General features: G+C 40.6%; 1 protein-coding gene across 1 annotated transcript in view; it reads left to right on the top strand.

The window, feature by feature from the left end:
- The window catches only part of LOC129821194 (SH3 domain-binding protein 4-like), a 59,955-nt gene that overhangs the window by 23,622 nt on the left and 12,100 nt on the right, over positions 1–24,233 (top strand). Inside the window, exons 2-3 of the mRNA XM_055878566.1 lie at positions 11,335–11,558; positions 11,653–14,039. Coding sequence (XP_055734541.1) covers positions 11,438–11,558; positions 11,653–14,039 — 2,508 coding nt within the window. The 5' untranslated portion in view covers positions 11,335–11,437. The remainder of the gene's footprint in view (positions 1–11,334; positions 11,559–11,652; positions 14,040–24,233) is intronic.

The raw sequence follows: 24,233 nt of genomic DNA, 5'->3' as shown, positions 1-24,233 counted from the left end.
GCCTGATTGGTGGAGTGCTGCAGAAAGGATTGTCCTTCTGGAAGATTCTCCCATCTCCACAGAGGAACTCTGGTTCTCTGTCAGAGTGACCATGAGGAGTTGGGGGGTGAGGGGGTTCTTGGTCACCTCCCTGACCAAGGCCCTTCTCCCCCGATTGCTCAGTTTGGCCGGGCGGCCAGCTCTAGGAAGAGTCATGGTTCCAAGCTTCTTCCATTTAACTTCTCTAGGGTACGTGAGACGGTAGCGTCCCACCTCTTCAACAGCCAGTGAAACTGCAGTGCGCTAAATTCAAATACAGAAATACTCATAAAAATTCAGAAAACAAAACATATTTTACATAGGTTTAAAGATTAACTTCTTGTGAATCCAACCACGGTGTCAGATTTTAAATATGCTTTATGGCGAAAGCATACCTTACGATTATTTGAGAACATAGCCCAGAAGACAAATCATTACAAACAGCCAAGTAGAAGAGTTACACAAGTCAGAAATAGAGATCAAATTAATCCCTTACCTTTGATGATCTTCATATGGTTGCACTCAGCAGATATTAATTTACTCAGTAAATGTTCCTTTTGTTCGATAAAGTCTCTTTATATCCAAAAACCTCAGTTTTGTTCGTGCGTTTTCTTCAGTAATCCACAGGCTCAAACGCAGTCAAAACAGGCAGACATAAAATCCAAATTGTATCCGTAAAGTTCATAGAAACATGTCAAACGATGTTTATATTCAAACCTCTGGTTGTTTTTAGCCTAAATAATCGATAATATTTAATAAGAAAGGAACTCTCTCGGTCACACGCATGAAAAAGCTCTGTGACACTTTAGGGTCCACTCATTCAGACTGCTCTTACTTCCTCATTTTTCAGAATACAAGCCTGAAACAATTTCTAAAGACTGTTGACATCTAGTGGAAGGCATAGGAACTGCAATTTGAGTCCTAAGTCAATGGATACTGTAATGGAATTGAATAGAAAACTACAAAACCAACAAAAAAACGACTTCCTGAATGGATTTTTCTCAGGTTTTTGCCTGCCAAATCAATTCTGTTATACTCACAGACACTATTTTAACAGTTTTCGAAACTTTGGAGTGTTTTCTATCCAAATCTACCAGTTATATGCATATCATATCTTCTGTGCCCGAGTAACAGGCAGTTTAATTTGGCCATGCTTTTCATCCAACATTCTGAATGCTGCCCCCTACCCTAGAGAAGTTAAGAATGATGGAGGCCACTGTGTTCTTGGGGACCTTCAATGCTGCAGACATTTTTTGGTACCCTTCCCCAGATTTGTGCCTTGACACAATACTGTCTCGGAACTCTAAGGACAATTCCTTTGCCTCATGGCTTGGTTTTAGCTCTGATATGCACTGTCAACGGTGGGACCTTATATAGACAGGCATGTGCCTTTCCAAATCATGTCCAATCAATTGAATTTACCACAGGTGGACTCCAATCAAGTTGTAGAAACATCTCAAGGATGATCGATGGAAACAGGATGCACCTGAGCTCAATTTCAAATCTCATAGCAAAGGGCCTTAATACTTACGTAAATAAGGTATTTCTGTTTTTTAAATTTAATGCATTTGCTAACATTTCTAAATACCCATTTTCTCTTTGTCATTATGGGGCATTGTGTGTAGATTGCTGAGGATTTTTTATTAATTTAATACATTTTAGAGTAAGGCTGTAACGTAACAAAATGTGGAAAATGTCAAGGGGTCTGAATATTTTCTGAAGGCACTGTACATATGTATTTGTAAGGGATAATCAATGAGGGGCTATGCATTCTATGGAAAATAATGAACAACGTGGAAGATGTGTTCCACGATCTGCTAGCGGAGTGGAACCCACCTTCCATGGAGTTGCATTATTTTACTGAGAATGCATAGAGACCTGAGTTCATTATCCCTTTAATAACATGGCTATAATTTAACACATTTTCCGTTAGAAAAGTAGAAATGTGCTCAACATCCACTGAAGTAGCTAGCAAGTTTACTAGATATACAGTAGTTGCCTTTGTAACCAAACAAATAGACTTGCTAGTTTAGCTAACCAAACTATCAGTCCTAGCTTGCTATTATGAAAATTGAATTCAACAATGCCAATAATGTCGACTTTTGCTTTCAAAGCAGCTCAAACATGTAAGAATGAACTAAAGCTATTGAATGCCGATATACCGTGCGTTATAGGAAAATAATGCACACTCTAGAATGCCCTTCAAGCCAATCAGAAACGAGTATCCAACAAGGCCATGGCATGTATATATTTGACACTGTTGTATTTGGGCTCATGTGACAAATAAAGTTTGATTTGATTTATAATATTCATATATAAATGTAAGAAAATTGAAATTGATATCAAAATACTACTCATTACAGAGCAAGCAGCGAAGCTTCATATGACACCAATTTTGTTTGTAGCACCTACAATGCTAGGGCCAAATTGAAATGTTTCTAACTGAACAACTACAAAATGAATATGATGATTATGGTAGTAATTGAAAGAACACGGATTATGGAAAAATGATCAGACCTAAGGTGAGGACACAACAGTTCACCTGACACAAGACTGAATCCAAACATTTCAGTGTTGACATTGTGCATTTTACATTTACTGTACTTTTTACTGTACTTTTTTACTGTACTTTTCAATAACGGAATTTGAAAATACTCTAGAAGCATTCAGTAACATAATAACAATATTAATTTGACATTTTGGAGTAGGTCCAAGATAAGAAGAAAAACATCACAATGGTTTGAGTGAGAGGTCTAAGTGGTGTTTCCAAGTGGCCACACACCTCTTCAAACTGTGCACAGTTCCTAAGTCATTTAAATGAAATTTTATTACTCAAGGAAAGACCCGTCAACATTAAGGAACTGAAGCAGCACACTTGTAGTTTTTTATTTGGAACAGTCTCCCCACCATCACACAATTACTGTTGTTATTTACGTAATCCAAATACCTTCCATTATAAATCGCAATCTGGGACATTTGAAAGCTTATTCTGTTGTCAACATGTCTATCTATGTTATAAAATACGATCTTACAGTGTCAGGCTTTTATAAGGCACTTCAGACAAACAGATTGTAATTTTGGTACGCATTGAATGGGGAGTTATGAATGCTTTCAAGCCTGTGGTCCACAGCAAATTTTCTTCACAATACAATACACCTTGGCTCATTCTGTTCAGAACAACCCAGGGTATAACGCATGTCATCCTTCTAACTGTGGATCAAACAAGCGATCATAAACATTGAAGCTGTAAATTACATGAGTTTTCAAATGTGGAAATGTAAAGTGCACATTTTGGACTCATGGGTGTGTGGTTTGCTTGTATGACATTATATTATAATATTATAAGTATTATAATCCTCAATGTCTCATCTTTCAGAACTTACTGACTCCTCTCGATTTAAAAAGAAGGTAGCCAGCCAGGATACCCCGGGCCTCTGGGACATTCTAATGCCTTGATTCCTTCAGAAATACACAGCTAAATTATTGAATAAAAACATTTGTGTCACGTTCCTGACCTGTTTTCTGTTGTTTTGTATGTGTTTAGTTGGTCAGGACGTGAGCTGGGTGGGAATTCTATGTTGTGTGTCTAGTCTGTCTGTTTCTATGTCAGCCTAGTGTGGGTTCTCAATCAGAGACAGATGAGGAGGCTTGTTTTGTGTTGGGATTTTGTGGGTGTTTGTTACCTGTCTCTGTGTTTGTGTTCTGCACCAGATAGGTCTGTATCGGTTTTGCACATTTGTTATTTTGTAGGTTGTTTGTAGTGTTTCACTTGTTCTTGTATTAAACATGTTTAACACTAGCCGCGCTGCATTTTGGTCCTCTCCTTCACCCCTGGAAGAAAACCTTTACAATTTGTTGTGGTATTGATTACAATTGAAATGACTGATTGTGTATGAATTCAGTGTATTTTAGGGATATTGTCCCTTGAGATTGAATTATTTTACTGGATGATATGAATTGCCACAATTATGTTTGTTCTTCAAATTAGGTATTTTATTAAATCAGAAAACTGTTGTAAATAGTCCAAATTAATTTGACAAAATGTTTTAAAGGTTACTTTTCAAATCAAACTAATTGTGTGATGGGCACCTTTTCAAATAAAAAAATGGGTCTCTAAAATAAACAGAACAGATGCTCCATTAAGTTCTGGGTCCATACGTGTTAAGAGAAGAGGTCTGTTACATTAGTGAAAGAATTTCAACAAGTGTTTGCATCTCTCTTTTTGAATTGCAGTATATCATTTATTAAAAAAAGACTGACCCACAGATTTCTTCTTAAAGATTCTTGTAGGAGTCTGCGGACTTCCACAGCCTTCACGCTTCCTTTTCAGAGGCCTTTTCTCAGCAAACTGCAATTCATGTATGATCGAAGAATGAAGCAGGTGTTATTCATGAGCTTTGCTACACAGAAAGCAGCAGTTGACTACTCCATCGTCAACACTTTGATTAAATCAGTAGACCTATATCATTATATCAAATTAGGGAGCAAAATTAAGGTTTCTCTTAACTATGCGATTCAGTATGCTACAGACGAGTCACTGACTTTATAGATGCAGTTTGGCAAGTTCTAATGGACTTCATAAAAAAAATACAAACTACATCTTTAGTTTACTTCTCCTGATGCGATACCATGTATGATTTATGAAGGATATACAGTGCCCTGATGCGATACCATGTATGATTTATGAAGGATATACAGTGCCTTCAGAAAGTATTCATGCCCCTTATTTTTCTCACCCAGCTACACACAATACCCCATCATGACAATGTGAGAACATGTTTTTAGAAATTTTAGAAAATATATTGAAAATCAAATACAGAAAAAAACATTCACATACAGTTGAAGTTGGCTAGGCTGGAGTCATTAAATCTCGTTTTTCAACCACTCCACAAATGTCTTGTTAACAAACTATAGTTTTAGCAAGTCGGTTAGGACATCTACTTTATGCATAACACAAGTCATTTTTCCAACAATTGCTTACAGACAGATTATTTAACTTATAATTCACTGTATCACAATTCCAGTGGGTCAGAAGTTAACATACACTAAGTTGACTGTGCCTTTAAACAGCTTGGAAAATTCCAGAAAATTATAGCATGGCTTTAGAAGCTTCTGATAGGCTAATTGACATAATTTGAGTCAATTAGAGGTGTAGCTGTGGATGTATTTCAAGGCTTACTTTCAAACTCAGTGCCTCGTTGCTTGACATCATGGGGAAATCAAAAGAAATCAGCCAAAACCTCAGAAAATAAATTGTAGACTTCCACAAGTCTGGTTCATCCTTGGGAGCAAATTTCAAATGCCTGAAGGTACCACGTTCATCTGTACAAATAATAGTACGCAAGTATAAACACCATGGGACCACGCAGCCATCATATCGCTCAGGAAGGAGACGGCAAGGGACCTTGTGAAGATGCTAGAGGAAACAGGTACAAAAGTATCTATATCCACAGTAAATACGAGTCCTATATCGACATAACCTTAAAGGCTGCTCAGCAAGGAAGAAGCCACTGCTCCAAAACTGCCATGAAAAAGCCAAACTACATTTTGCAACTGCACATGGGGACAAAGATCGTACTTTTTGGAGAAATGTCCTCTGGTCTGATGAAACAAGAATAGAAATGTTTGGCCATAATGACCATTGTTATGTGTGGAGGAAAAAGGGGGGGCTTGCAAGCCGAAGAGCACTATTCCAACCTTGAAGCACAGAGGTGGCAGCATCATGTTTTGGGGGTGCTTTACTGCAGGAGGGACTGGTGCACTTCACAAAATAGATGGCTTCATGAGGGGGGGAAATGATGTGGATATATTGAAACAACATCTCAAGACATCAGTCAGGAAGTTAAAGCTTGGTCGCAAATGGGTCTTCCAAATGGACAAAGACCCCAAGCATACTTCCAAAGTTGTGGCAAAATGGCTTAAGGACAACAAAGTCAAGTTATTGGAGTGGCCATCACAAAGCCCTGACCTCAATCCTATAGAAAATGTGTGGGCAGAACTGAAAGCGTGTGCGAGCAAGGAGGCCTACAAACCTGACTCAGTTACTCCAACTCTGTCAGGAGGAATGGGCCAAAATTCACCCAACTTATTGTGGGAAGCTTGTGGAAGGCTACCCGAAACGTTTGACCCAAGTTAAACAATTTAGAGGCAATGCTACCAAATACTAATCGAGTGTATGTAAACTTCTGACCCATGGGAATATGATGAAAGAAATAAAAGCTGAAATAAATCATTCTCCCTACTATTATTCTGACATTTCACATTCTTAAAATAAAGTGGTGATCCTAACTGACCTAAGACAGGGAATTGTTACTAGGATTAAATGTCAGGAATTGTGAATAACGGAGTTTAAATGTATTTGACTAAGGTGTATGTAAACTTCTGACTTCAACTGTAAGTATTTATACACTGAGTCAATACATGTTAGAATCACCTTTGGCAGGGATTTCTGGACATGTCTCTAAGAGCTTTGCACTTAGATTGTTGAAAAGAAAAACGCACAAATATTGTACATTTTCAAAATTCGCCCCTACCTATTTTTTTACGTTATCCGTGACCAACATATGTATATCTGTATTCCCAGTCATGTGAAATCCATAGATTAGGGTCTAATGAATTTTTTTCAATTGACTGATTTCCTTATTTGAACTGTAACATATTGAATTTTTATTTTTGATCAGTGTAATTATTTTTTTAATTATGCTTAAGGATACTCATGTCAAATACAGTGGCATCACTGTATATGTCTACAGTCCTTCCTCCAAAGGCGCCTTCTATGTATTACATTTTGTGAAAAATCACCAAAAATCTTGGCCTTTTGTTCTCGTTTTTGAGGAATCACCCTACTGGAATAAATCCCTGACTAGTTATCTTCCCATTATGTGAACCAACGAGGCAGAGATTATGGCTGAGCAGCTAAGCAGAGCAGAAAGGGCTTCTGAGATGTGAAGTGAGACTCTAAATGACATGCCATTGTTAGTGACGTTGGCTTGAAACATAATTTAGCTTCCTCTCTCAAAACGCTTTGTTAATGTGCAATGGTCAAAGTAGAGTAGTCCTGCCTGGAGAGGTGGATATACTCCCAAACGGCCCACCTGGCGAAGGAAAGACTCGCTGTGTGAAAAATGGTAAACTCTGAAAAAAGGTGCGATCTAGAACCTTAAAGGGTTCTTCGGCTGTCCCCATAGGAGAACCCTTTGAATAACCCTTGTTGATTGCAGGCGGAACCCTTTTGGTTCCAGGTAGAACCCTTTTGGGTTCCATGTAGAACCCTTTTTGAACCCTTTTTTCTAAGTGTATCAGAAACGGTGACATACACTCTGAATTACATACAATTATTTATCCCATATTGGTCTTTCACAGTCAGGACAACCCAAGCTGTACTGTGCAAGTACGCTAATAGTAGGCTTACTATTGAAACAGATAAAGGAGGCAGAAATTCATGCACAGGTTTCTGCCAGGTAAGCGCAGGCTATTTTGTAGCTAGTTAACATTTTAATTGCGAAAGTTTTTTGGATGAGGCCTATCATTAGCGTCACTTTATTTTCCCTGTTCCTTAATTGTTTGAAACCTCTTGTTTTACTTCATATTATGAGGGATGTCTTACCTCGCTTCAAAGTAGCATATAGCCCACCATAGAAACGTGAGGCAATTATTTTATAAAGACGTCCTCATATGCGTTCTCCTGTTCTATTGGTTTTCTTTAATCTTTCTTTCCTTGTCTAGCCACTGAAGGCATTATCCTAGTCATATTAGCAACCCATGATAGTGGTTGCATCTTTAGATCTCCCTCTTTCAAAATGTCTAATGGATATATCCTCCTCTGTCCATGAAACCACTGGAATGTGCAAAGAAATAATAGTTTATCAACATTTTAAGCTGAACATTTTGATCTGTTCCGTCAGCCTTATTAATTGATACAGCATATCCCTCCACTACTCTGCTTTGATATCCATTGTGGGGATTTTTATTCATTTAACTATGCAAGTCAGTTAAGAACAAATTCTTATTTACAATGATGGCCTAGGAACAGTGGGGTAACTGCCTTGTTCAGGGGCAGAACAACAAATGTCTACCTTTTCAGCTTGGGGATTTGATCTAGCAACCTTTCGGTTATTGGCCCAACGCTCTAACCACTAGGCTACCTGCCGTGGTTAAGAAGTGGGTAAACACAACGCGGCTGAAAAATAAGTGTGCTTACGGCATATACCCTCCACTACACCACTGCATGGACACATACATTTGACAATCAAATTCCCCCATACTCTTTATCAATGGCTCGTGTTGGCAGTCTTAAGGACAGAGGAGTTCATCTTCACCACTTTGTGAAGCAATGTTGTATTCCTCACATCATACCTTTTTTTTCTCCTGCTGGTGCCTGGCGGAGCACCCTTAGAATCACTCATGCTCTAGTAAAAACATTTCAGTGGTGTCATAAGACCTTTCCTCCATGAACACCCCTTCCCCAGAACCTATGAAGTTACTGAATTATAGATTAATTGTAGTTGGTTGTGTATCAAGAATCAGTGCTGTGTTCTACTGACCCACATCTGGTTACAAGAATAGGGCAAAAGAGTTGAGATGGTTTAATGTATTCTGCTGCATTTTGACCTCTTCAGTCTGGGTTTTCAAAGAGGTTTTAGAGTTTGGTGTTATTGGTACATCATCTCTTTGTCAGGAGAGCATCTATAATAGTCACAACTGAAAGCCAGTGGTCACCAACCGGTCGACCATTCCTAGTCGATCACCAAACATTTCAGTGGAAAAGCCAACGATAAAGGCTGTGAAAAAGGCTTGCGCTCCTTTTATTTTGTCATTCATGTTGCACTGTTGGCGGTAGGTGCACTTGATTCAGAAGCCTTGCGCACCTGGTAAGCAAAGTATTTTCTATTTTGAACCGTTGAATTTGTCTGAAAAGAGGAACTCCGCCTACCAGGCGGACCGGAGGATCTGTGGCTAAATCAAGTGCGTCTACTGCGCTGGCCAATCGGATAGCTCAAATCACAGTGCCTACAGAGCTTCTACGACACCGGCCACAGCAAAGTTTGACACTAGCCTAAGTAAGATTTAATAACTTTTAAAACCATGACCACAGAGAGAGTGTCTAAGAATACAGCAAAGAGCTGCTGTTTTTATGAGTGAGTTCTTGTCAAATCTTTTATTCAGCCTTTTTAAAACCATGACCACAGCGAGACTGTCAAAGAATACAGCAAAGAGCTGCTGTTTTTCTAAGAGAGTTCATGTAAAAACAAATATTCAGCACTGTCAACACTGTTTTTATTCAACACTTTATTTTATTGTTTTATTTATTTATTTGTATTTAACCTTCATTTAAGTAGGCAAGTCAGTTAAGAACAAATTCTTATTTACAATGACGGCCTACCCCGGCCAAACCCTAACCCCAACAACGCTGCGCCATTTGTGCGCAGCCCTATGGGACTCCCAATTCCAAGCTGGATACTCTGGCATCTTTCTAGACCCCTGACTTTCCGACCTGAAGATCACTGACGTCCCAGTTGTCTTGAAAGCACCATGACCATCAGATGAAGGCAAACCAGTAACATAAAAAATCTAATTATTTCAATTCATGCTCCGCTGTGCTTTGCAAGTGCTACTCCAACTGATCTATTTTGTAATCAAAGCGCAAGTTTTTAAATATAATATGGTCTGAGAAGAACAATATTGGCAGGCCATGCATATAGCCAATATGCAGTGATAATATATTAGGCCTACTGCACAAACCTAATTCTTACAGAACTGTTTTTATTAGGTTAATGTTACATCTTTTAAGTCATGTTTAAAATAATCCTGAGGGGTAGATCTTGACTCAGAAAAGGTTGTTGACCACTGCTCTAAGTCATATTACAGTTCAAATTGTATACTTTGCCACAAGCCTATTTATTTGTCAGAAACCACTGTGTGCTGTTGCCTTCATACTGCACAGGAGAGTAGGCAGGGGGTTTTGGCACTTTACACAAACCACCTCTCCTTGAGTTTGGGAGAGGCAGCAGATGTGACTGTTTTTTTAATGTGTGTTGCCATTGGGTCATCAAAAAAATATGCGGAAAGAAAATGGAGACTAGCTGAGATAAGGTCTGGATTTTCCCATAAGACATCAGCGAGTAGCAACACCTGGTCTGTTGTTTTGTTAAAAGCAGTAAAAAATATAAGGCTTCGTGTAGGTTGTCTTGACCAAAACATTGTTTTTAGCCAAAAAGTAGGCTATAATAAAAGTTGTTATGTTGTGATTCACGCCTATTTTGTCAGATTATTTTGGGCTGCAGCTCAAAGTGCTGTCTACTCTCCCGTCTGAAGTATCTGAGTTTGTGGGCTAAAATGTTTACTTGAATTCAAATTGAGCTTTTTGGATATACACTTCATTTATCATTCTGTTTCCGTATGGGTCTTTAGCTATCCCCTTTCTTCCTCCAGGTCCTTTTTGATGGCCCTCAGTGCAGAACTATCCTCTCCAAAGGATGATCAAGGATAAAAAAGTTTCACAGGGAAGGAAATGGATATGGAAATGAGCTCTACACACTATTTGTAACATACATATTCTAGAAATTGCTTTCACTGATATCTCCTTGATGGTTCGATTTTTTTTCAAAGTACAGGAGAACTAACTGAGTGGAGTGAAACCCACAAACGCTTCAAAGTTAAAACAACATTTGGAGGACCCAAGGGTTTACTATTTCAAGCATAGCGTAATGAAGGGCCCTGCTAACATCAACAGGATCTATTTCAAAGACGAGAGGAGGCAAAAAAAGTTATTAAGCTGTCAATTGCATTCTGTCAGGGCGACCTGCCTTTGGTATAGTATAACATAATGTAGAATGTCAAGGTTGTAGACCAAAGAGAGATGAGGTTAATACAATTCAGTGTCTATAGGGTTTCACATGAAATTCAAATAATAGTAATGCATACCTTGAAATCTCACGTTGAATGTCCTCTCCACCCACCTCGAGGTAGAGGAATTTGTGTTTTGTGTGTGCAGAAATTACATGGTCAGACCCACCCCCAACCACACACACACAGAGACACCAGGGATTTGTGTTTTTCTTGTAATTGCCACATCCAAAATCCTATCTTCTGGGATATGAAACTTGTAAATATCTGGGGGATATTTACATTCTGTCACCATTTGGCAATCCATTATTTGTGCCTCTTAATTATATTAGTGAGCAGGTTGCAAGTCTGATATATTGTTCTAATCAGAATGCATCAGGCCCATTTAATGAGATTGTCAAGTGTCGCTAAAAGCTAATTAGATATAAATAAGCCATTAGTTAATCCTGTTTTTTTCTATTTCATCTCCAGAGACTATGAAAGGCTGTTGACGACTAACTCTGCCATTGGCTGAAAGGGAACCCAGGAGAGCAGCCTGAGCACATAGGCTGTGTGTGCAGGGAAAGAACCAACAATGGCCGCCCATCGAATCAGGGCGACCAACAACATTGCACTGCCACGCTGCAAGTCAGAGGGGACACTCATTGATCTCAGTGATGGAGTCTCTGAATCTAACTGCCTCACAGATGTCAAAGGTACGCAAATGAAGTTGATTCGTATTTGAGATATTTTGTTGTAGTATAGATTACCTGATAACAGATTGACTTTTTTGGTGTTCTTTTTTTGCAGTGCCTTCTCCCAGTGCCTTAAGACTGGATGCCACTGCCTCCTTTGGCACTGCCAGGGAAGTCATTGCAATTAAGGATTACTGTCCCTCCAGCTTTACCACCCTCAAGTTTTCCAAGGGAGAACATCTCTTTGTGCTGGACACATCGGGTGGAGAGTGGTGGTACGCCCACAACAAAACTGAGATGGGTTACATCCCTGCGGCATACGTCCAATCCATCAACTACCGGGACTCCTCCTTCAGTGACAGCGGTATGATCGACAGCTTAGGAGACTGCTCTGTTGAGGAGGGAGCCAAGGAGCTGGACCTCCTTGAAGATTGGACCGGGGTGATCCTGAAACCCACTGCCCCCCAAAACGGGAACCCCTTTGCCCCCCATCACCAGCCCCTTAGTCGTAGCGCCACCAACCCGTTCCTCAATGGAGCCCTTCAGAGTTCGCTGGATCAGAACAGTAATGAGAACAGTAAGTCAGTGGATCTTCTTCTTTTTGACACAGCACCCTCTGTGCCACCAAACTCCACCAGCAGCACTGTCAACATCAATGGCTTTGGCAGTAGCATCTTTGATCTGAACCACATCAGCCCCAGCCTGGGAGTGGGCCAGACCTTACGCAGGGACAACCCATTCTTCAGGAGCAAGCGATCCTATAGTCTCTCAGAACTTTCCATCCTGCAGGCTCAGAATGACGCCCCAAAGGCATCCTCCAGTTTCTTTGGAGGCCTGAAAGCCCCTGCGCCTGAGCAGTTCCAGAGCCGAGAGGATTTCCGGGAAGCATGGCTCAATCACCGCAAGCAAGCCAGGTCCTGCCATGACCTGGACTCCATGGGCCAGAACCCAGGCTGGGGCCAAACGCAGCCGGTAGAGACCAACATTGTCTGCCGTCTAGACAGTTCTGGAGGAGCTGTCCAGCTTCCAGACACCAGCATCAGCATTCACATCCCTGAGGGCCACGTGGCCCCTGGAGACACCCAGCAGATCTCCATGAAGGCCCTGCTGGACCCGCCTCTGGAACTCAACAACGACCGCTGCACCACTGTGAGCCCAGTTGTGGAGATCAAACTCAGCAACATGGAGACCAAAACCACAGTCACCCTTGAGATGAACGTGTCAGTTGTGGTGAAGAAGGAGAGCAGACAGACGACAGAGGTCATGTGTGTGAGGAGTGACTGCAAGGAGGGCCCCTACACACCAATCCCACAGGCGTACATGTATGGGGACACCGTCCAGGTCTGTCTGGATAACCTTGAGCCCTGTATGTATGTGTCTGTTGTGGCCCAGGCACAGTCGGTTGCTCCAGACACCACAGTTTGGGATAACGTGGTGAAAAAGGTCACCCTGGGCGTCTATGGGCCTAAGCACATTCACCCATCCTTTAAGACTGTGGTGGCTATCTTCGGCCATGACTGTGCCCCAAAGACATTACTGGTGAGTGAGGTGGGGAGGCAGGCCCACTCTGCTCCTCCAGTGGCCCTTCAGCTCTGGGGGAAGCACCAGTTTGTCCTGGCTAGACCACAGGATCTTCGGGTCGGGGTTTACTCCAATATGGCCAACTATGAGGTCAAGGACAGTGAGCAGGCCAGGGTGGTCAGGGGGTTCCAGGTCAAACTAGGAAAGGTTAGCCGGCTTGTCTATGTGATCGCCTCACGCACTGCTGACGATGTCTCAGATTTCACATTGCGGGTCCAGGTCAAGGATGACCAGGACTGTATTCTCGCCCAGTTCTGCGTTCAAACACCAACACCTCCACCCAAGACTGGTCCACGGACGTCTGCGCAGAGGCGCTTCCTGAAGAAGAAGGAAGTAGGGAAAATTGTTTTGTCCCCTCTGGCCATCACTAACAAGTACCCTGTGTTCCATGACCGACGAATCCACAACCTGAAGTTTGGTAAATTTATCAAAACAGTCATCCGTCAGACCAAGAACCAATACTTACTGGAGTACAAAAAGGGGGATTACGTTGCCCTTCTGAGCGAGGAGAAAATCAAACTTAAGGGACAGTTGTGGACTAAGGAATGGTACATTGGTTACTATCATGGTAGGACAGGACTTGTCCATGCAAAAAATGTTCTGGTGGTGGGGAAAGTGAAGCCCATTTACTTCAGCGGTGCTGAACTTACCACTACACTCTTACTGGAGCAGATACTTAAGCCCAGCAAGTTCCTGACGTACATCTATGCCTCTGTAAGGACTATACTGATGGAGAACGTAGGAAGCTGGAGGGCGTTTGCTGATGCCCTGGGTTACGTCAACCTACCACTGACACATTTCTGCCGTACAGAGCCCGACAGTGAGCCTGAGAGGGTGGCGTCTGTTCTGGAGAAGCTGAAGGAGGACTGCAACAATGCAGAGGGCAAGGAGAGGAAGTCCTTCCAGAAGGAACTGATGACTGTAAGTAATGGCCTAGGGCAGGGTTCCCCAACTGGAGGCCCGCAAACCGAATTTGGCTCATGAGTGGTGTTATTCCCCCCCTCCACCCCAAAGTTTTCTGACCCAAAAAATATAAAAATATACAGTACTAGCCAAAAGTTTGGACACGTACTCATTCCAGGGTTTTTCTTTAGTTTTACTATTCATGTGGTAACTAAAAAAGTGTTAAACAAAAAAATATATAGTTTCCAACCTTTGCCTTGATGAAGCTCTGCACACTCTTGTCATTCTCTCAACCAGCTTCATGAGGTAGTCACCTGGAATGAATTTCAATGAACAGGTTTCCATTGTTAAAAGTTAATTTGTGGAATTTCTTTCCTTAATGCGTTTGAGCCAATCAGTTGTGTTTTGACATGGTAGGGGTGGTATACAGAAGATAGCCCTATTTGGTAAAATACCAAGTCCATATTATGGCAAGAACAGCTCAAATAAGCAAAGAGACATGACAGTTCATCATTACTTTAAGACATGTAGATCAGTCAATACGGAAAATGTCAAGAACTTTTAAAGTTTCTTCAAGTGCAGTCGCAAAAACCATCAAGTGCTATGATGTAACTGGCTCTCATGAGGAACGCCACAGGAAAGGAAGACTCAGCGTTACCTCTGCTGCAGAGGATAAGTTCATTAGAGTTACCAGCCTCAGAAATTGCAGCCCAAATAAATGCGTCACAGAGTTCAAGTAACAAACACATCTCAACATCAACTATTCAGAGGAGACTATGTGAATCAGGCCTTCATGGTCTAATTGCTGCAAATAAATCACTAGTAAAGGACACCAATAAGAAGAATAGACTTGTTTGGGCCAAGAAACACTTGCAATGGACATTAGAATGGTGGAAATCTATCCTTTGTCTTTGATCTGATGAGTCCAAATTTGAGATTTTTGGTTCCAACCGCCATGCCTTTGCGAGACGCATAGTAGGTGAACGGATGATCTCCACATATGTGGTTCCCACCGTGAAGCATTGAGGAGGAGGTGTGATGGTGTTGGGGGTGCTTTGCTCGTGACACTCTCTGTGATTAAATTTGGAATGTATTTAGAATTCAAGGCACACTTAACCAGCATGCTACCACAACATTCTGCAGCGATACACCATCCCATCTGGTTTGAGCTTAGTGGGACTATCATTGGTTTTTCCACAAAACAATGATTCAACACACCTCTAGGCTGTGTAAGGGCTATTTGACCAAGAAGGAGAGTGATGGAGTGCTGCATCAGATGATCTGGCCTCCACAATTACCTGACTTCAACCCAATTCAGGTGGTTTGGGATGAGTTGGACTGCAGAGTGAAGGAAAAGCAGCCAACAAGTGCTCAGTATGTGTGGGAACTCCTTCAAGACTGTTGGAAAAGCATTCCAGGTGAAGCTAGTTGAGAGAATGCCAAGAGTGTGCAAAACTGTCATCAAGGCAAATGGTGGCTACTTTGAAGAATCTAAAATCTTAAATATATTTAAATTTGTTTAACACTTTTTTGGTTACAACATGATTCCAAATGTGTTATTTCATAGTTTTCGATGTCTTCACTATTATTCTACAATATAGTACAAATAAAGAAAAATCCCAGAATGAGTAGGTGTTCAAACTTTTGACTGGTACTGTGTGTGTGTGTGTGTGTGTGTGTGTGTGTGTGTGTGTGTGTGTGTGTGTGTGTGTGTGTGTGTGTGTGTGTGTGTGTGTGTGTGTGTGTGTGTGTGTGTGTGTGTGTGTGTGTGTGTGTGTGTGTGTGTGTGTGTGTGTATGTATGTATATACAGTACATACAGTTGATGTCGGAAGTTTACATACACCTTGGTCAACTACATTTAAACTCAGTTTTTCATAATTCCCACCATTTAGTCCTAAGAAAAATTCCCTGTCTTACGTCAGTTAGGATCACCACTTTATTTTAAGAATGTGAAATGTCAGAATAATAGCAGAGAGAATGATTTATTTCAACTGTTATTTCTTTCATCACATTCCCAGTGGGTCAGAAGTTTCATACACTCAATTAGTATTTGGTAGCATTGCCTTTAAATTGTTTAACTTGGGTCAAACGTTTCGGGTAGCCTTCCACAAGCTTCCCACAATAAATCGGGTGAATTTTGGCCCATTCCTCCTGACAGAGCTGGTGTAACTGAGTCAGGTTTGTAGGCCTCCTTGCTCGCACATGCTTTTTCAGTTCTGCCCACACATTTTCTATGGGATTGAGGTCAGGGCTTTGTGATGGCCACTCCAATACCTTGACTTTGTTGTCCTTAAGCCATTTTGCCACAACTTTGGAAGTATGCTTGGGGTCATTGTCCATTTGGAAGACCCATTTGCGACCAAGCTTTAACTTCCTGACTGATGTCTTGAGATGTAGCTTCAATATATCCACATAATTTTCCTCCCTCATGATGCCATCTATTTTGTGAAGTGCACCAGTCCCTCCTGCAGCAAAGCACACCCACAAAATTATGCTGCCACCCCTGTTCTTCACGGTTGGGATGGTCTTCTTCGGCTTGCAAGCATCCCCCTTTTTCCTCCACACATAACGATGGCCATTATGGCCAAACAGTTCTAAAATAAATAAAAGCTGAAATAAATCTCTCTACTATTATTCTGACATTTCACATTCTTAAAATAAAGTGGTGATCCTAACTGACGTAAGACAGGGAATTTTTACTAGGATTACATTTCAGGAATTATGAAAAACCGAGTTTAATTGTATTTGGCTATTGTGTATGTAAACTTTCGACTTCAACTGTATGTAGATATTCCATTAAAAATCAGCCGTTTCCAGCTACAATAGTCATTTACAACATTAATAATGTCTACGCTGTATTTCTGATCTATTTTATTTTATTTTAATGGACAAAAATGTGCTTTTCTTTAAAAAACAAGGACATTTCTAAGTGACCCCAAAGTTTTGAATGGTAGTGTATATATTATATATAAATACACACACACACAACTTTTTTGTATTATTGTTGGACATAAAATACTTAAAAACACCAGCAAATCAGCATTAAGGGATTTAAATTTTGGAAATCTGTTCCCAAGTATTCCCACGCATAATAGAGAGACGTGATCATATACGAAAGTAAGCAACGTTTGAAATTATTATATTTTAGTTAAATGTTATCTGTTTGGGCTTCAGTCTTAAATGGTTGTCTGTATCTGTCAATCTTTTTTTGCGTGATTAACTTTTTTGTTTGCTTATAACCAGGTTTCCATCCAACCTTTTTATGCGAGTCAAGTACATGTCTGAAAGAAAAATGTCACGACAGGCCTGATGGAAACAACTAATTTGCCGGTAAACTTTCCAAATGTCAAAAACACAAAATATTCTCGTCAAGGTCGAATATTTTTGTGCCGGTAAAATTAATTATACGAGAAATGGTGGTAGTAACGCTTTTATGCTCAAATATTGATAAAATAACCATCATATCAAAGTAAAGTTGGAGTCAAGCAATGATATTGTGTGGTCCTCCCACTACGACTCGGGAAAGCATGCAGTTTATTAGTCTACAGATTAAATAAATTCTGATGAACTTCACAGGGTAATGAAAGTGCATGGTGAATAGGTTGATGAGTCTTTCAAATAAATATTGAGTGTCTTATTCTGATGACATGATGATTGATGCTTGGCTGCCATTTGACATTAAAAAAATCTTGCTCTATTTGTCCACAAATAATCTCATTATGTAGTCCGGTGTTTCCCAACTCCAGCACTCAAGTATCCCCAACAGCTCACATTTTTGTTGTTGCCCTCGACAAGCACACCTGATTCAACTTGTCAACTAATCATCAAGCCGTCAATGAGTTGAATCAGGTGAGTTTGTCTGTGGCTACAACAAAAATGTGTGCTGTTGAGAATACTGGAGGACTGGAGTTGAGAAACACAGATGTAGGCTTTACCCACACTGTATCTGCAAGTTGTTGGCTAGAGTGCACGTGCCAAGACCAGAGTGGGCACGTTTGCTATATAACACATTTTTTGGGGACAAAACCATCAGTAGAGTTGAAAATGTGATGGAAACCCATTTAACTAGTATTTGTTATTCCGTACATGGGAATTTAACCACAAAAGTAACTTTATGTGCACTTCATCATCACGCACAGCTTTTTATCCGCAACAAGGCGGTTTGATAAAAACGCTTCGCTGGTGGGAAAATGCGCATATTTATAATATTTGCATGAAAATCTGTTGCCAATTGGATGGAAACCTAGGTTATGTGTTTAGCACTTTCGTTTCTTTTGTTTGTTCTAGTGTGCATATTTGTGTCTTGTGTTTGGTCTTGTGTGTGCGCTGTGCCTGCATCTGTCTCTATACTTGTGTGTCTAGCTTAGGTCTTTTTCAGGTCAGTCGTGGCTTTGGCTCCTTATCTACTTACAGCTGCCTGAGGCTATGGTCCAGTGGGCTAATTCTGTTGAGTGTGCAGTCAATAAGTGCTGCGTGGGCATCAGGGTCTTATGGGGACTAGGGAGTTGTGGAGAGCAGCAGAATATTTTGGCACAGCACAAACCCACACCTCTGTCTCGAATACATTGAGTTAGAGATACTGTATGTGCTGCATTTGTAAATCTAAATGATGGCTCAGCCTGCGTTGATAATGCTCGGTCTTCATTTCTAGTCATAATGTGTAAATCAAAACCTACAGGAATACAACAATACTGTCCAAAAAATTATGAAAAAGTCCTTGGTTTGATTTTGGAAGTCATAATCAGTGTTTTGACCATTGTAGATGGTGTCTCGCAGTGCCTGCTGAGGCTAGGAAGGCTCATCATAATGGCTGGAATTGAGTGTAATGGCTGGAATGGATTGGATGGAATGGTATCAAACATATTAAAACCATGTGTTTGATACCATTCCATTCACTCCATTATGAGCCGTCCTCACCTCAGCAGCCTCCGCTGGTGTCGAGAATGCTACGTGACATAACATCAGTGTTTAACCTAGGATGTTTTTCAGCAGCAGTTGCAAAGTTAGCGGGGAGGGCGTGGTAGTGGGCATGGCCAATGGCGTGGTTGTAGAAGCCCTCTTGGACGCAAATACAAAATGTTGCTTTTTTAAAGCTTATTTTCTTGCAATTCTACACATTTTGCTATGGGGTGGAGAGAACATTTTACAGGTTTAAAGCTAATTTCCTACAATTCTACACATTTTACCATGGCTTGCAATGTTCTTATGCTTTCTGAGTGACTCAAACATTATAACAAAAATCAATATGTATCTGCCATGACATTTTTTGAATTTTAGATTCTCCCTGAATGTCTAGTTTTTATTTTGGTGATTGTTAGTTCTTAAAGATGATCTTATTTAAAACATATATACTGTAGCTCCATTATCTTTTTCTATATCCTTTATATCAGGTTTTAGTCGTCCCTGACGCTTTTAAATGAATATAGAGGAAACACTGAACATGATTGAAGAATAGAGCCATAGAAGCATGTCATACTGTATGGATTAGCAGTATATCTGAGGAACATTCTTTACCTCATGTTGCTGAGGGAGTGCAGAGAGTATCACTTTGCTCTCTGTTCTCTTTGGTAGGTGAAATTCATGTCACGCCGTAACAATGACATTGATATTAAGTGAGACGGTTTCCCCTCAAATGTGTCTGACTGAGACGGAAGAGAGGGCACACACCAGATATAACTTTTGTTGTGATCTTTAAACATCTGCATTATTCAGTTGGCTCTGTCCCCATTGGTGACCCTGGCGTGTCAAGACTCTCATTAACACTGTAGCCTCGCCCCACCCACCAATAGACCAGAAACCATCTGGTTTGGGCCTGACTTGGAAACTTTCCTGCAAACCCAACCCTTGTCTGTCTGTTTCCCTTTCTCACATTATTGTGTGCAAAGATGTTGTCCTCAAGACAGGTTCATTCAGTATTTCCCAGTATTGCTTTTGGCAAAATTGGCAGCAGGCCCTGCAATAAGTTTCTATACAGACCAAAATTGAATTTATTTTCAATATGTAGTCTCTCCTTCATGTTTCAAAGTGTTGACAACCTCTGAGATGTGATGTTGATTTGAAATCATCGATTTTTGTCATCTGCGTGTCAATATCATTCCAAGTTGGAAACAGTATGTGTTGTGTAAGAACGCTCACAAACTTAAAGAGAAAGAATACGCAACGTCAGCCTCACTCGCTCTCAGTGCCAATATAATGATTTTCTTTTTTTCAATAACATTCCTTTGTTGAAGTCTCTTAGAGGTCATGGTCATATTAGAACAGGCTCTGAGGTAAGATGGAACATAAGCACTATATAATTTACGTCGAGTTGTAAACACCAATTACAACCATTTATAGACATGGGAGAGCTTCAGTGTGGAGGAGAACTATATATAAAGACGAGTCCGTCGTGGATAAAGACATGTCCTCCACAACACTTCCCATTTCTCAGACTCACTTGTTTGATGTACACTTTGTTATGATGTGATACAATCAGTACTATTAATTGGGTGTGTTTTCCCTTTTCAAATGTACATAGAACATCTTGGCAAATAGGATGCACTTCATTGGATGGACCTTTGGAAGCGATGGTGCAGCAACCAGTAATACTGATATCATTACAGAATTCAAAAGTATTCACAAATGAAGTGGCATACTTAGAGCAAACTCATCCAGCATGCATAGATTGTACCACTCCTGATGAATAACTACCAAAGACATTAACAAACACTCTTTTAGTTTATTTATGGGAAATACTGCTATCTAAACAACTTCACACAAGGTTATTTGGTACTTATGCAACAAGAGTTGAAATGGGCAGTATAAAGTTAGAATCCACTTCCTTCCACTGAGAGGATGTTAGTGTTATTTAAGCCTGGCTAAGATATCCTCACATTCCACGGCAGGCTAGAAGGGAACCAACGCATACCGGATGGGTAACTGTTAGCAACCAGTGTGTCTACACCAACCCACCTATCCAGCTTCACAAATGAGGAAAGATGTCTAGGTTAGGCTAATCCAATGTAGGTAACCTCTGTTCCTGTCTGCACAACAATAACAAAACAGTTGCTGCTTGTTCACCCTGGTTTTTCTAGAGGAGTTTTGTCTGCTGAATGTTTTTGCAACTGTTTATCCCCCAAACAATAGATTACTTACACTGTGGTGGGCTTCAATTGCGGTCTTCTGGGGCTTAGTATGTGGCTGTCAATTGAATTACCGTCTTCTACGTCTCTCGGCAATTAAGTGTTTTCTCTGACACTGAAAATAATCCCTCCTGATTCGCTTGCATACCATTTGACGGAGAGCTAAGAGTGTATTTTTAGATGCAAAGGAAATCAACAATATTGTGTGCGCCTCAAAGAGGGAGATGACAGCATTTGTGCTTGAGCATCTGAGGCATGCACATTTTCTCTCATTGTTCAGGAAGAAAGGAATTATCAGCAGTGTTAGGCATGGGCCTATATCCACACATCCCAAATAGAGAGAGATTCCTCTAATTTGCCCCCTCCACATCTCCCTTTTGTCCCTTTCTTAGTTTGTAGAACTGCATTGCCTGTAGTAATTGCCTATTGAAGCATAATCACAATTAATTAACACTTTCTAGTTCAAAACAAATATATGGAAAATGATTTTGCATATGGTAATGGTGAACACATTGAACTCTACTGCGAAACCACAAAACAGCAGTGCCCATGTTAAATCCAACTCTAGCAGCGAGCTTGTGAATTGAACTTTGTTTTAATGAAACATGCAATGCCTATGAGGTTATCTAATCACCACATATGATAAAGTATGTTTTGTACATTCTGTTAATTGTGCATTTTTATTTCATTCAAGACTCAGCCCTGATATGCTTTTGTGATCTAGCTAATTTGCCCATGACTGATTGTGTAGAAGTTGAGCTATGGATGTATAATTCAGAGCTGGGTTAATCAAGTACTAATTGTAGTTCAGTCTAATCCACGTTTGACAACAAAAAAAAACAGAACAGATTTTGAGCCTGATAATGAAGCCGAACCCACAATCAGAAAGTATTCTCTTCCTGTTACATACAATCCTCTAGGCTTTGGAGAACACGCCTGTAACAGGTGCGTTGGGAGTCGGGAAGCAAGTTCAGGGAGTGAATCATTTCATCAATAAATGAAACATAATAGAAAACAAGAAACACGAACAACGCACAGACATGAAACTGAAACCGAAACAATAACACCTGGGGAAGGAACCAAAGGGAGTGACATATATAGGGAAGGTAATCAGGGAGGTGATGGAGTCCAGATGAGTCTGATGACATGCTGGTGCGCGTAACGATGGTGACGGGTGTCCGCCATAATGAGCAGCCTGGTGACCTAGAGCGCCGGAGAGGGAGTATACTTGACAAAGACCCCAGATTCACAGTAGACTTTGGTAGTGAAATACAGAGCACACATCCTTATCCAATTCCGAGGTGCATATTGAAGATATTGGAAGAACTGTCCACATTTACTTTGTCAGCCAACAAGATGAGTAGTCCTAACCAACAGCTAAACCACTAGCCTATGTCAATCTACTATCCCCCATAGTACAAAGGTTGTCCTATTCTATTCTGTGCGAGAAATAGATATTCCAAACATAGTCTGGGACAGTTGTGGTATGCGATAGATCCCAGATTAATACAACCACTAGCATCAACACCGTTTTTGTGCAATGTGGCTGACGCAACAGATCAGAACGTTTGCCTTAAAATGTTGATTAGGGTATTTCTTCACATTATAAGCGCAGCAATGCACACATGGTAGTACAGTATAACCGCAAATGTTTCATTAGTGGAAAACACCATTATCAAAAGTGAACGCAAATGCAATTATGCATGTAATGCTTTTATTATAAAGGTTCATTTTTATGGTGAAAATTATCTTCCCCAAACGTGAAACTCACGTGCTGTTTATGCATGCCAGTTGGGCTCTACACCCCTTGTAAAGTGGGTAATGTGCTTAAATTTTAAGAAGTTATTTTGCCATTTTAGTTGTGATACAAATCTTATTAAAACATATAGGGCTATAGGCTAGGCTACATGAGGTGTGTGACAATGATTCAAACAAGTCGCAAAAAAAGCCATTGTTTCTTATGCTTGGCATCATTCACAAGTGATAATATATAATTCACAAGTCATAGGCTAATATTGTCACCAATCAGACTATTCTTGATTTCATCTTGATTTTTCATATACTAAATAATATATGTGTGAAATTTTGATTCAGAATGGACCATTATCGAAACGGGGGCAGCGGGAAAAAATACATGTCATCTATGCACTTAAATAGCGAATGGGAGACGCTTTTCCCGGTGGTTTATTTTCATGCCAGCCAGGTAGACTATACTCCTGTTGTAAATATAAGCAATGTGCTTAATATTACGTAAGTTGAGAAAAAAATATGCAGTGCATTCGGAAAGTATTCAGTCCCGTTGACTTTTTCCATGTTTTGTTACGTTACAGCCTTATTCTAAAATGGATTAAATAGTTTTTCCCCCTCGTCAATCTACACACAAAACTCCCTAATGAAAAAACGAAATTTATAAAAACAAAAAAACTGAAATCGCATATACATAAGTATTCAGAACCTTTACTCAGTACTTTTCATCAAGGATCGCTCTGTACTTTGCTCCGTTCCTCTTTCCTTCTATCTTCACTAGTCTCCCTGTCCCTGCCGCTGAAAAACATCCCCACAGCATAATGCTACCATCACCATGCTTTACCGTAGGGATGGTGCCAGGTGTCCTCCAGACATGACGCTTGGCATTCAGGCCAAAGAGTTCAATATTGGTTTCATCAGACCAGATCATTTTATTTCTCATGATCTAAGAGTCTTTAGGTGTCTTTGCGCAAACTCCAAGCGTTCTGTCATGTTCCTTTTACTGAGGAGTGACTTTCGTCAAGCCACTCTACCATAAAGGCCTGATTGGTGGAGTGCTGCAGAGATGGTTGTCCATCTGGAAGATTCTCCCATCTCCACAGAGGAACTCTGGAGCCATGTCAGAGTGACCATCGGGTTCTTGGTTACCTCCCTGACCAAGGCCCTTCTCCCCCGATTGTTCAGTTTGGCCGGGCAGCCAGGTCTAGGAAGAGTCTTGGTGGTTCCAAACTTCTTCCATTTAAGGCGGATGGCGGCCACTGTGTTCTTGGGGACCTTTAATACTGCAGAAATGTTTTGGTACCCTTCCTACGTACAATTCCTTAAACCTCATGGCTGGGTCT

This window comes from Salvelinus fontinalis, chromosome 23, assembly GCF_029448725.1.
Source record: "Salvelinus fontinalis isolate EN_2023a chromosome 23, ASM2944872v1, whole genome shotgun sequence".
NCBI classification, from domain to species: domain Eukaryota; kingdom Metazoa; phylum Chordata; class Actinopteri; order Salmoniformes; family Salmonidae; genus Salvelinus; species Salvelinus fontinalis.
This window is presented reverse-complemented; position numbering and strand designations above follow the sequence as displayed.